Below are 12,064 nucleotides of genomic sequence, written 5' to 3'. Positions count from 1 at the left end.
ACTACTCTTAATCCACCCCAGCCTCCACATTATTCAGGAACTAGCCTGTACTTACATGGAAAAAGTATGTAACAAAATTGACACTGTTTGAGTAGATTACTTCAGCATTGTGAGGGACTCCTGTTTTGTTTTTTATTTTCAAATAAAATGACTATCCTTTATACTGCTGTTTGTCAGATACCCTGTGACCTTCTAAGGTACTCCAGAATTAAGGCATCCTCCTAGAAAATGGAAGAGATACTCTAACCATAAGACAACTCAAACCAATCAGCAGAGCAGCAGCGCAGGTTTGGGGAACACTAGACAGTTGACCCAAATGCTCTGAACTACCTGTGCTAAAACTGAAGTGTGTTTTTCAACTGCAGATAAATGCTATGACTAAGAATAAAATTGTTCATAGAAATACCTCAGGAACTGCAGCTTCCACTAGAAGGAAAGGAGAAGGTACGCAACCACCTTCCTGGGCAATCCCTACTGGCTGATAAATAACTTCAGATGGGTGCAGATAAAACAACGAAGGCGAAGAGGTTGGAGACTGAAATAAAACACAATGCTTCCATGAATCATTTAATTCTTGCACTATATCTAGCAAATCTTGCTTTACTGTCATTTTTGCTACATATAAACAAGTTAAAGTTAAAACTTTTAATGAAAGTGTCAAATTCAGCTTTGCTAATTTAAGGAAACCAGCTGATGGGGAGTACTTAGCAAAGCTGGACAGCAGGAAAAAAGAAAAATGTCCTTTAAGCTCTTCTTAAAAAGTTTTTCATATTTCATTTAGATTTTCCAAAACACTGCTGGAAAAATCCTAAGCTCTATAGAACAGACACTGTCAAAATCACATAGTACAGTTCACAGAACCATAAAATGGCCTAGGTTGGAAGGGACCTCAAGGATCATTGAGCTCCAGCATCCCTGCCACAGGCAGGGCCACCAGCCTCCATACGTAAAACTAGACCAGTTGTAATTCTCTTGCAGAGAGTTAAATAAAAAATACATTTTCTCTTAAAATACGAACCACAATAATTTGAATGCTTAAGTTTACCCATGTCTATGCACTGAAAGCACTAAACTCCTGACACATCTTCGGTTTAGTCAGTTAGCTATCTGAACAGACCTTGCATTTTCTCTCTTTACACCAAGAGAGAAGATCCCTAGACGAGTCAGTCAGTCTGTTATCTTGGAAGAGCTAAGCCTGCAGTCTAAGTGCAGGACTGCCTGATCCCATTGCTCAAGAGAAGTACCCTACCCTTTGTTGGCAGCAGGTGATACCAAAAAGGGTTCCAAAATTTAGAACTATATAACTCATAATTGATGCACATCAAACCTAACAATTTGGCACTTAAATTTCCAAGCAGCCAACTGATACTCACAGTGGACTAATAAGAACATGAAGAACATAATAAGAATATGACTAGCCAGTACTGAAGTTATAAAGACACATTTTAATAGTTCAACAATCCTGGTTATTCTTTTAGCTTTAAATTCTAAATTCCCTCAGCGACAAGGTTTCCATATTAAGAGCCTCTACTACACAGATCAGAAAATTGTGAAGTATATCCCCCACAAAATATCACATTTTTTCTCCTGCTTCAAAGGCCTGGGTCTAATTTTGCCATACTTGCATGCTTACCAGCTTCTACTACTACTAAACTAGTAAAATGTCAGTTATTACCAGGTAATGAGCTAGTTAACATTCATTTCTCCTATCAGGCACAATGTAGTAGTTTAGACACACTTTTGAAAGTCTCTGATAAAGTAATAAAAACCCCTTGCCAAAGGAAGAAGGGAAAATGCCTTCCTTAAAAGAAGTTTACATTTTACATTTCAATAAATGCTACATTTTGTCTTCTATCCTACTAGTGCTGCAGATTAATTGATAAAATATAGCTATTTATTTCAACAGTGCTACAATTAGTAATTTTTGCATTTGATTTGCAAACAAACTTAAGAGCACTCGATAAGCACACCCTGCTTTTAAACTAACTGGAAACTAAGGGTAAAATACTAGAACTACAAATGGTGTTTACCTGTGAAACAGACCACTGCCACTGACCTGGAAGACACTGTGTTGGTGCCTAAATTCAAGGACACAAGAAAGATATTACTTACATAATTAAAAACATATGTAAAGACATACACCTTTCTCATGTATTAGAACCAAAAATATCCCAAATCTTCATTACAATCTTATTAAAAGGAACAAATATGATTTACGTAAACCCTCAATTCAAGAATTTTGTCTACTACCACTCAGCTGGGCATCTCATAATAATGAATAATGAAGCATCTAAGAAATGTGATTACTTAAAAAAAGACACCCAATACAGCCAACTTTCCAGCATACAAGACAAATTGCCTAAGCTCAGCAGTGGGCTGCCAAGCTGGTTAAGGGACTGTAGAATAGACAAATCAGGATAACAACTGAAATGGCTTCGCAAAACCTTAAAAAGGATAAAGGAGTCATGATGTAATTACTACTGGCTACAACTACATATTGGGAGGGTAGAAATATGAGTAAGTCAGACTCAAAGGTGTTCAGAGCACAAGAGCTGACAAACACGTATTAGAACTCTAAAAATTCTCCTATACAAGAATAAAAATATGCAATAAAAAAAGCCCCTGAATGATCTCCACCTAACCATTATTGCTTTGAGCAGGAATTTGGCTTAGAACAATTAAAAGATCCTTAAGAATGATACTAAGCCAGTTTTCTAGCAACCAAGAAGATTCCAATTTATTCAATTTCCATGTAATTAAATAGGAAGGTAGAAACTGTACTCTATGGGCAGGGGGAGAAAAAAGTCTTCAATGAAATTGAAATCTGTTTCACCGAATTGTTTCTTATTTTTCAAGAATAAACAGAACAGACTGTGCTGCAAACAAAATTGCACAGCTGACTGAAAAGAATACTGCTGCTCTGAAACTCATTGGCAAACATACCTGATAATGGCAAGTAGGAGGCTGATAAACTGGTTGCGTTAAAACCACAGGTGAGCTGGAAACAGTGCGTGACTTGAAAAGACAGAACAGTTACAAGTCAATGCAGCAATTTCCTCATTTGTCGCTTCTGTTAAGACCCAATCTTCAATACTACCTGCTGGATTGTATCTACTACCCTTTAAAAAATGGACTGACCATATTTTAACAACATATTTTAACATTTTTGCAAGGGGGCCTACACTACAGATGAAGCAAAAACCTATCTTGTTATCACAGTAACAAGTGCTTTCTGGAATTGCTTAAGCTCAACCATTATGTCCTCACTACACGTACATTCCTGTAACAATTTTAGCCAATACAAATTATCAGTGATCTATTCCTATCCTCTCATAGTCCCATCCCATCTTCCATTTTCCAAGTCCTTTCCTTACACCAGCCCCAGCACTCATCTGGTCGGGCGGTGATTCAGTTTAAATAACTAAACTAGCTGGAAATTTGCTTTTGTTTTTTTGTAGGGTCAGAAAAACATCAGTGAAAGAAAGGGGTCAATCTCCTCATACCCATTAAAGCCAAGTAATTAACATACTGCATTCTTCCTCCTAAAATAAGCAGCAGCATAATCTCGGACAGACAGAAGGAAAAAAAAAAGAGGAGTATGGATGGAACAGTGCATAAAATTGCTTAAGTTTTAGCATTAAGTTCTCCTTTTATATTCAATATATTGGCCACTGCAGCCAGGAACACCTCACTCATGGGGCAATAATAAATGAAGCCAAGCATGGATCCCAAGCACCAACAAATCCCCAGTAACAAAACTTCTGGAGCAATGACCACACTGATTCTGAATGAATTCTGTCCCGCTCAGTCACATCAAAGCAAAGCCCTCCCACACAAGAACAATAAACTATAAGAACAATAACCTTAAGTAACGTATTTTTAATCTGAATACAAGAAGGAAACCATTTAAATACCAAAGATACGCTGTAGCTGGAGAAACTGGAAGTAAGAGACTTGGAAACTCTGCATTCATCACCTCAGTAAAACATACATACAAAAAAATCAATTACTTACTGGCCATGGCTGCTGAACAGAAGCAACTTCAGGAGTATGAAAATAAGCCACTCCATTATGGTAAATATAAGGATATCCACTTGAAGTCGTTAAGTACATTGTACCACCTTCTGGTATCACATTAGAACCTGAAATTATTTTTTTAAGATGATTTACTTAACAGTATTTGTTGACCAATGCAAAAGCCATAAAGAAGAAGGAAAGATCATTTCTGATCTTCAGAAACTCAAAACATTCAAAGGAAAGAACATGGGAAAGAGCGTGTCTTGTGCCACCTCAACTCTCAAACAAAGAATCACAGGCTGGTGCTGGGGTAGATGGGAAGGGGTACAGAAGATAACATGCATATTGATTACTGAACACAGACAACTCCAATTACCAGCAAATAATTTTTTTTATAATCTTCAAATGTCCAAAGGTAACTTCACACTGTGGGAGATTTTCATTGGTAACCTCCACATACTCATATTTAGCTGAAACAGGATCCAAGCACTAAAAACAACAGAAGGATTTCATTATAAGATGCAACCTGATTTCTCAAAGCACAAAAATTGTGTGATGGCACATTTCCTGACAAAAGAAAGAACAGATATCCAGATTTCAGCAACAAGGACACTTCTCAGCAATGTTACCATACTGCACAGGCTACAGTGTTCTAATCCCAAAGCACAGTTCCAGCTGTCCAGCTCTCTAACTGGAACTGACAATAAGCTTTGTTCAATTAAGGAGACTTCCATTCCCAAGCAGAGGTTGCTTATCTTCCTCAATCACTGCTTTTGGGATCACCTGGAGTCTGTTCCTGTCTGCATTTTGTGGGTAGGCAGAAAGAACATTGTGTAAAAGACAAGTTTTGGTATGAATTACACACGATGCCAAGGAAAAAAAAGAACAAAAAAAAAAAGTAAAGGAAAAATTATTCCATAACCAAAATGGAAATGCTGAAATCATATTTAACATGCAAAATAAATAAATCAGGAAAAACACAAGATGGAGGGCATCATCCCTTGCATCTTCCTTGCAAAGGTAACTGCATCTGGAAACACCCTTTTATGGACAGATACAACGCCGAGGGATTGCCAGAATGGTAAGTGGAGACCAAAAAGGACCCAGCTGTGATTCAAACTGCCTTTGTAGATGCTAGGAGTTTGGCTGACCCCTTGAAAAACCCGAGGATGCTTTTTTACAACAAAGCTGAAATATTATCCATTGAAATGTCACATGCTAAGTGATTCTTAAGAGAGTTAAACAGATGTGAGAAGAATCAGAGACTACATGAATTCCATTAAGCAACCTAGAAAAGCATTATCTCAAATCTTGTTATCTCAAATGAAGAAATCAAGAGAATTCACTCATCAACTATTCTATCCACTTTGCCAAGTACAGAGTGGGGAAAAAAAAAAAAACTTACTAAATGAAAGAAAAGTTTAGCTATCAAACCCAAATTCATTGCAACGGAAAAATGCAAGAACTTGGAGGAGACAGAGCTAACCTGAAGCTTAGGAGATCCAATCACAACTTCACTGCAGGTACTTGAACTTCTTGAGATACGTAAGCATTTTCAACGATAAGCTGTGACTACTTTAAATCAGACACCTGTATTTGAGACCACCCTGGAGTATACACAAAAACAAAATTCACCTACTTACAACAAGCGATGGATGTAACTGCTCTTGACTGAACCAAGAGAACCTCAGTGCCTTGACTAGAACATGATCTAATCCTACACCAGATTTGCATGGCCTTAACTGTAAGAATACTGATCGTCCCAATATGGTCAAAGCTCTTCAAAGAAAAGGTCCTGCGATAACAGCAGAGATGGAAATTGCTCTGCTGAACAGTAGGGGAAGACAGCAACTCAGTTGGGCTGGAAAAGACCAATAAATGAGAGTATCGAAGGAATGATCTTTTAAATTCTGCTAACTAACACAGAGCTACAGTGACACTGTGAGTCTAGATTTCATGGCTTCACAAGCCTCCAAATGATCAAACTACCTTCATGACTAAGGTTAGTGGGTTGAGCATGACAGGAGACGAACTCAAATTAGATCCCAGGATGTGTATCTAGATGCCAACTGGATCTTCTAACACAGTCTGATCATAGGCACCCCGGGGAAAACCATCAGGAGAACTGAGTGATACGAGTCCAGCAATGCACTTGAGAATGCATTTGGGAATGGGAAACAAAGCACTGCAAACTAACAGACCAAACAACAACAACAACAACAACAACAACAACAAAAAAAAAAAAGAAGAAGAAGAAAAAGAAAAAAAACACCAAAACCAACCAACCAAAAAAACAAAAAGTCACAACTGAACACAAAACCCCTTGATGATGGCTGAGCAAAGATCACACAACTATTTCCTAAGCAAAGAAACAACATAGCAGGAATGAAGAATTTCCACTCTCCTGGGCAAATCCTACTCTGCACACTTAAGAGGGATAGTGTACCTATGCATACAGGAGTAGAAATTTCCTTTCAAGTGGAAGTATGTCTGCAGCAACAGCAGTAGTGTGCATATGAGAATATGTACATACGAATGATCTCAATAGAGGACAACAAAAAATAAGCAAACTTCAGAATTAAAACTAAAGTTCCACAGAATTGCCCTCAAACAGAAAAGGTTCAAATGCTTGTGTTCCCCCCCTCCCCAGCAAAAGGTACCATAAGACAAACACTGAAGCACAAAGTTATGCTTCATTTGCTTCTGCATTTCTCAAGTAACATTTTACTTCTCTGATTTTATTGACATTACTAAGGAATAACAAAATAGCATGCCTTGCTATATAAAAAAGCTGGCAGCTCTTATCTTCAAAGTTAGTGGTTTACACCTTTTGCAATTTATTGTGGAAACAAAACAGTGCCTAGCGGAAGGCAAAGATATGTTATCTAGAAGGAAGCCCATAACATGGAAAGATCACCCACAGAACTTTTAACAGCATACTTGCCCAAAGTAACAAATAGGCACCTGACAAAGGCATCTGACCAATGATTCTATCTTGTATGTTTTCAGCTTAAATAGTTCTCTGCCCAAGAAGGAACCCTCAGCAACCCTGCCTTTATTTTAAAGCAAAGAAACACCAAGAATTCAGCGGAGACTGGAAACACCCACTCGTTATGGTTTCTACTGAACAAAGCAAGGCGTAGTGGTTCTGATGGATTTTGCTACTAACTAGTAATAACCCAGAGAACCAGGGAAACCTGCTAAACAATTTGTGAGGGCGGCATTTAGATTTGAGGTTCTGCATCGTAACTAAGAGAAGATTCCATTCCCCTTGTCCCTAGATAAATAATCATTCCAAGAGGGTAAACATATATATTAAGGGGGAGAAAGAAGTTCTGAAGATCAATCCTGGGCATGCCAAATCTGGACTTCTCCACTGGTACGTATTTACTCTGTGTTCTGTCTATAGCATGAATGCAACGCATGATCAGGCATATTGTGGTTAAAAACGAGATGTGCAATTACATCTGTAACAGACAAGTGTGAGTGAATATACATACGAGGAATCCGTGTTTGCTGTTTTCTTATTGCTGGTCCAATATTCAACTTCTTATCCTTGTAATTAAGTTTTTTAGCCTAGAATTTTTAAAAATAGTATATTCAGTATTTATAATTTTTTTAACACAGACCAAGGCATTTAAAACAAAGAACAACAAACAGAGCCACTACTTCTTATTTAGAATGCATCTTAGTAAAACAAGAAACACACTAACTCCTTTTTTAACCTGATCTTAGACTTTACATACTTAAAAGCAATCATCACTTATTTCAAGTACTCCTTATTTATCACAGAGCCAGTAACAGATACCTATAATTGTCAGATTTTTGTTTGTTCAACTCTTCTCAGTCCCATTTCTACTATTTGAATAAAAAGTAAAACATACTTAGAAATGGACAATTTCAAGTGTAAAGATTAAACTTATTTTTTCCACAATTACAACATCGTTTTACTAAAGATGAGAATAAGTCAATAAAATGAACCAGAGCATAAGGACTGAAGGTGACAAAAAGCTTAAATTTTACATGAGACCTGGTACTGCCTTAAACTTTACCTTCCTTAAATCCAGGCTAACAAAATACAAACTAAATAATAAGAATCCAAAAATAGATATTCTAGTAAGATTAAATCACAGCAGAATAGCTAAAAAAAAGAGTGCTAAGTACCAACAAGTTATACAGTCTTCTGATTCCTACTCAGTTCTAAACGCTACCTTACTACACCACGACGTTTTCAGTGTCAGGTGTAATTTTTCCAGTAAGGAAATAAAAAATTATTTATTAAAGAAGAATATAGAAATAGTTTGAAATCACATTGAAAAGATGGACAACAGTTACAAATAAAAACCAAAGCATTCTCTTTATTTCAACCCTTCTTAGTGAAACATGTGAGCACTTCATAATAACTTAGATATCTGAACATAAGTAGAAGCTAAACTTCTCTTTTAGATTTGGGTCTTCATAAACAAACACTAACTACTGCAAATATACCATCTAAACCAATTTAGAACTAACCAACTCCCAAAAAAACTGTTGTCAGTTTCAGTCCAACTTCATTCCACCACAGACAATAGGAGATGACTCTTCCCAACACATTTATTTCATTTCTGTGATCCATAAGAATTCAGGCTGCTTTTTCAAATATGACTTTCTCAGTTAAAGGAAATTTCTCATCTGGGTGGATTTCCTCAAAGCATTCTATATGGCACTGCACGAAAAATTACATATGATGCTACAAAAAATGCGTATTAATAGGAGAAGCTGTGATTACTTTAAAGTAAAATAAAAAAAGATGGGAAGATGTAGCATTAGATGTAGTAGTACAGGACTGAGAAGAGGCCCCTACAGAAATTCCACGCAGTCTGTTCTTCAGATGCAATTCAATACTTTTGAGGAATGAAAAATACTAAGAAAAAAATCTTAAGATATTATTGATGACCAAGAAGTAGGATGTTTATAAATGAGAAGAAATTCAATAGCATAAAATACGAAATAATTTACATTACAATAAACTATTAAAACTGGGAAACCATCCACTCAAATAGCCTAAAAAAGGCTTAGATTGTAACCGATCTAAGGATGAAAGAGGCTAAGAAAAATACAACCTCACTGCAGAATGTCTGAGATGAAACATTTGCTGCAGACAAAGAGGTTTTGGTCTCACACAGTCAGAAACCACTAAGACTTGACATGGAACAGCCTTTCAGTTACAACGCAGGCAAACATCCTGGACCAAGTTCACAAGGGTTACCTTGGTATTCTATTTCATAGAAATAAAACAAAATCCATGAGGAGAAGGAAAAAAAACAAACAACCAACCCAGCATTTCTGTCTGCTTACTCCTCTGGTTACAGTAGTGATATTTGTTTGGAAATACCCAAGAAAATACCCAAGATTTCTTTTTAAATGTCCCAGTTTGTATTTTGAATTTTAACACACAAACATTCAACAGAGACTCAGTATTCTGGTATTTTACACTTGCTTTATATTTGGCAGAAGACATTTTGCAACCCTTAGATACTGCCTTCTGTTTTCCCCCCACCCGTGTCTTCTAATATTTCTGCATATATGAACAGATCCACACCAACTGATTTATCCAATATATGTCAACCAGAATATGGAGCACCTATTTGTTTGCAAGTAAGAGCTGAAAGGCTAATAACCACCTAACAGCTAATCCTGTCTCAAGGAAGGCTCTAGAGGGAACATCAAGATGGTAACTTAGCTAAGTGGAAAAGCAACCACTGCGCAACATTAAATGAACTTCACTGTTTAAGACCTCTAACAAATCTATTCCTGAGAATTGTTACAACAGCTCTGATGAGCAAACGTGTCAGAATAAAATAAAGCAGTTATCTTTTCCAATTCCCCACAAGATCTTAACAATGGATTTTCTGGTAAAGCAAATGAAAGCAACTGTGAAGGATAAAGAGTAATCAGCATGCATCAGAAGAACAGACTGTATGGAGCACATGTAGAGTAAGAAAGTAAATATTATATGTCAAAGTATTCTAATATCAAGTGACAGCTCACTTCCCTAGATTCAGAATACTTATATATACATCTTGTGTTCATAGAATGGCCCAGGTTGGAAGGGGCCTTAAAGATCATTTAGTTCCAATCCCCTGCTATGGGCTGGGTTGCCAGCCACTAGATCAGGCTGCCCAGGGCCCCAGCCAACCTGGCCTTGACTGCCTCCAGAGACGGGGCACCCACAACTCTTCTGGGCGACCTGCTCCAGCGCCTCACCACCCTCTTAGTAAAAGAACTCCTAATATCTAACCTAAATTTGTCTTTTTCTAGTTAAAGCCACTCCTCCTTGTCCTATCACTTTCAGACTGTAAAAAGTCAGTCCCCCTCCCACTTAAGCTCCCTTAAAGTACTAGAAGGTCACACTGAGGTCTCCCCAGAGCCATCCCTCCTCCAACCTACGTAAGCCCAGCTCCCTCAGCTTGTCCTCATACGGAGGTATCTTGAATCTCTGTCTAAATATTTTCTCAGCTACATTGTATGAAGACAGAATGACCAATCTTAACAGACCTACCAATCCATGCAGGCCAGCAGAACAAGGTCAGAAAACCAGAGATACCTTATGGCCGCTGTGAAATAAATTATTTAAAAGGGAATCGTAACAGGGAGTATTACTCACCTCTTGTAGTATCTTCTGTGCATCTTCCTGAGTTTCAAAAGTAATGAAACCATACCTAAATAAAAAGAGAGCTAAGTCTCTGAAGATCATTATCACAATCACATATTGCACGTTCATACTTTACATACAGTAATGATATCAGAAGGGAAATTATTGGGGAAAAAAAATCAGCTGTAGAAATAGAGACTGTAGTAACAACTGTAATTTTAATTTGTTAATAATCCTTGTAGTAGTCTACTTTCTAATCTAGTTTAATCTAATTTAGATACATGGTCATACATTATTGTTTCCATGCAATAAATGAGTAGTTCACCTGCACAGGTAAGCAAAACCTGCAGGACTACTGGTGTTGCATGGTGAATGTATGTAGATACTTCTTATCAATAAAAGAAAGAAATTCTGTTCTGGATCTCTCAATTGTTAGGAGTGCCCAAGATGAGATGCACTCCTAACTTTTTAAAAATTATTATTATACAGCCTTTTCAGCATAGCTCCCATTATGCCAGTGAAAACTGTGAACACTCCACATCTCCCTAAGCACTACGCAGTACATTTAATTGAGTTCTCAGACAAAGCAGCAAAACACAGCTATGGTTTACCTGGCAATTATTCTTGCCGCTCTTGACACAACTAACAATAAACAACAGTTTTGTGGCAGACTCAAGGATAAAGTACTCTCACATTTCATGACATAATACATCTCCTTCACTGTATATCTCTCAACTGTTGCAACAAATCAAACAGGCTTTTGATAAAGAACTCCTACTACACCACAACACATCAATATTCCCACATAAATCTGTCACTGAACCAAGTGCTGTCTGTGCAAACCAAGTGCCTCATCACACAATTAAAGTACGTAACACAATATGTACATGGAAGATAATTGTTTTGTCTTGTTTTACAGAAAGAACTGCAACTTTCTGAATTGTAACAGTTTTTCTTCATCTTGTAATAGTTTTGAATGCATCATTTCTTAGGTTCAGGGCTCATTCTCAAGGCCAGACTTCAGAAAAATACTAAGAAAGCCTGAAAGCTTCCATCATTCCAGACAGCCTATCAAAATTTGCAGTACAAAATATGTTTTCTGAGCATCTCCATGTTCGCGTGAGTACAGAGATACTGCTAAACCTACGGGCTCTTGCTAGATTGCCTTCTCTAATCAAATTTGGAAACATTTCCAAAACCAAGGGCACAAGAACAAGAAGGTAATTCCTTCATTTGGGATCTTACCTATACAGACATCACATTCTACATGCAATTTGGACAATAATTAATCAGACATAGTGAATCTTAATTAGACAAATAATCTTAAAATGAGTCTCTTCAACCACTTGTCAGCCACAAGCAATAAAGCTTGTGCTTGGATTTGAGTAGAAATCCCAAATATCACTGAAACAT

At 37.2% G+C, this 12,064-nt stretch overlaps 1 protein-coding gene across 4 annotated transcripts in view; it reads right to left on the bottom strand.

Annotated features, from left to right (window-relative positions):
- BOLL (boule homolog, RNA binding protein) overlaps window positions 1-12,064 on the bottom strand; it is a 30,903-nt gene that overhangs the window by 13,899 nt on the left and 4,940 nt on the right. For all 4 annotated transcript variants that reach the window (XM_042874988.1, XM_042874990.1, XM_042874991.1 and 1 more), the window contains exons 4-9: window positions 10,664-10,718; window positions 7,518-7,593; window positions 4,015-4,142; window positions 2,944-3,015; window positions 2,031-2,078; window positions 407-535 (exon numbers count right to left, since the gene is read on the bottom strand). In XM_042874988.1, coding sequence (XP_042730922.1) covers window positions 407-535; window positions 2,031-2,078; window positions 2,944-3,015; window positions 4,015-4,142; window positions 7,518-7,593; window positions 10,664-10,718 — 508 coding nt within the window. The remainder of the gene's footprint in view (window positions 1-406; window positions 536-2,030; window positions 2,079-2,943; window positions 3,016-4,014; window positions 4,143-7,517; window positions 7,594-10,663; window positions 10,719-12,064) is intronic.

The sequence above is a fragment of the Lagopus leucura genome, unplaced genomic scaffold (assembly GCF_019238085.1).
Source record: "Lagopus leucura isolate 7727_CA_CO unplaced genomic scaffold, USGS_WTPT01 Super-Scaffold_100012, whole genome shotgun sequence".
Lineage (NCBI taxonomy): Eukaryota > Metazoa > Chordata > Aves > Galliformes > Phasianidae > Lagopus > Lagopus leucura.
This window is presented reverse-complemented; position numbering and strand designations above follow the sequence as displayed.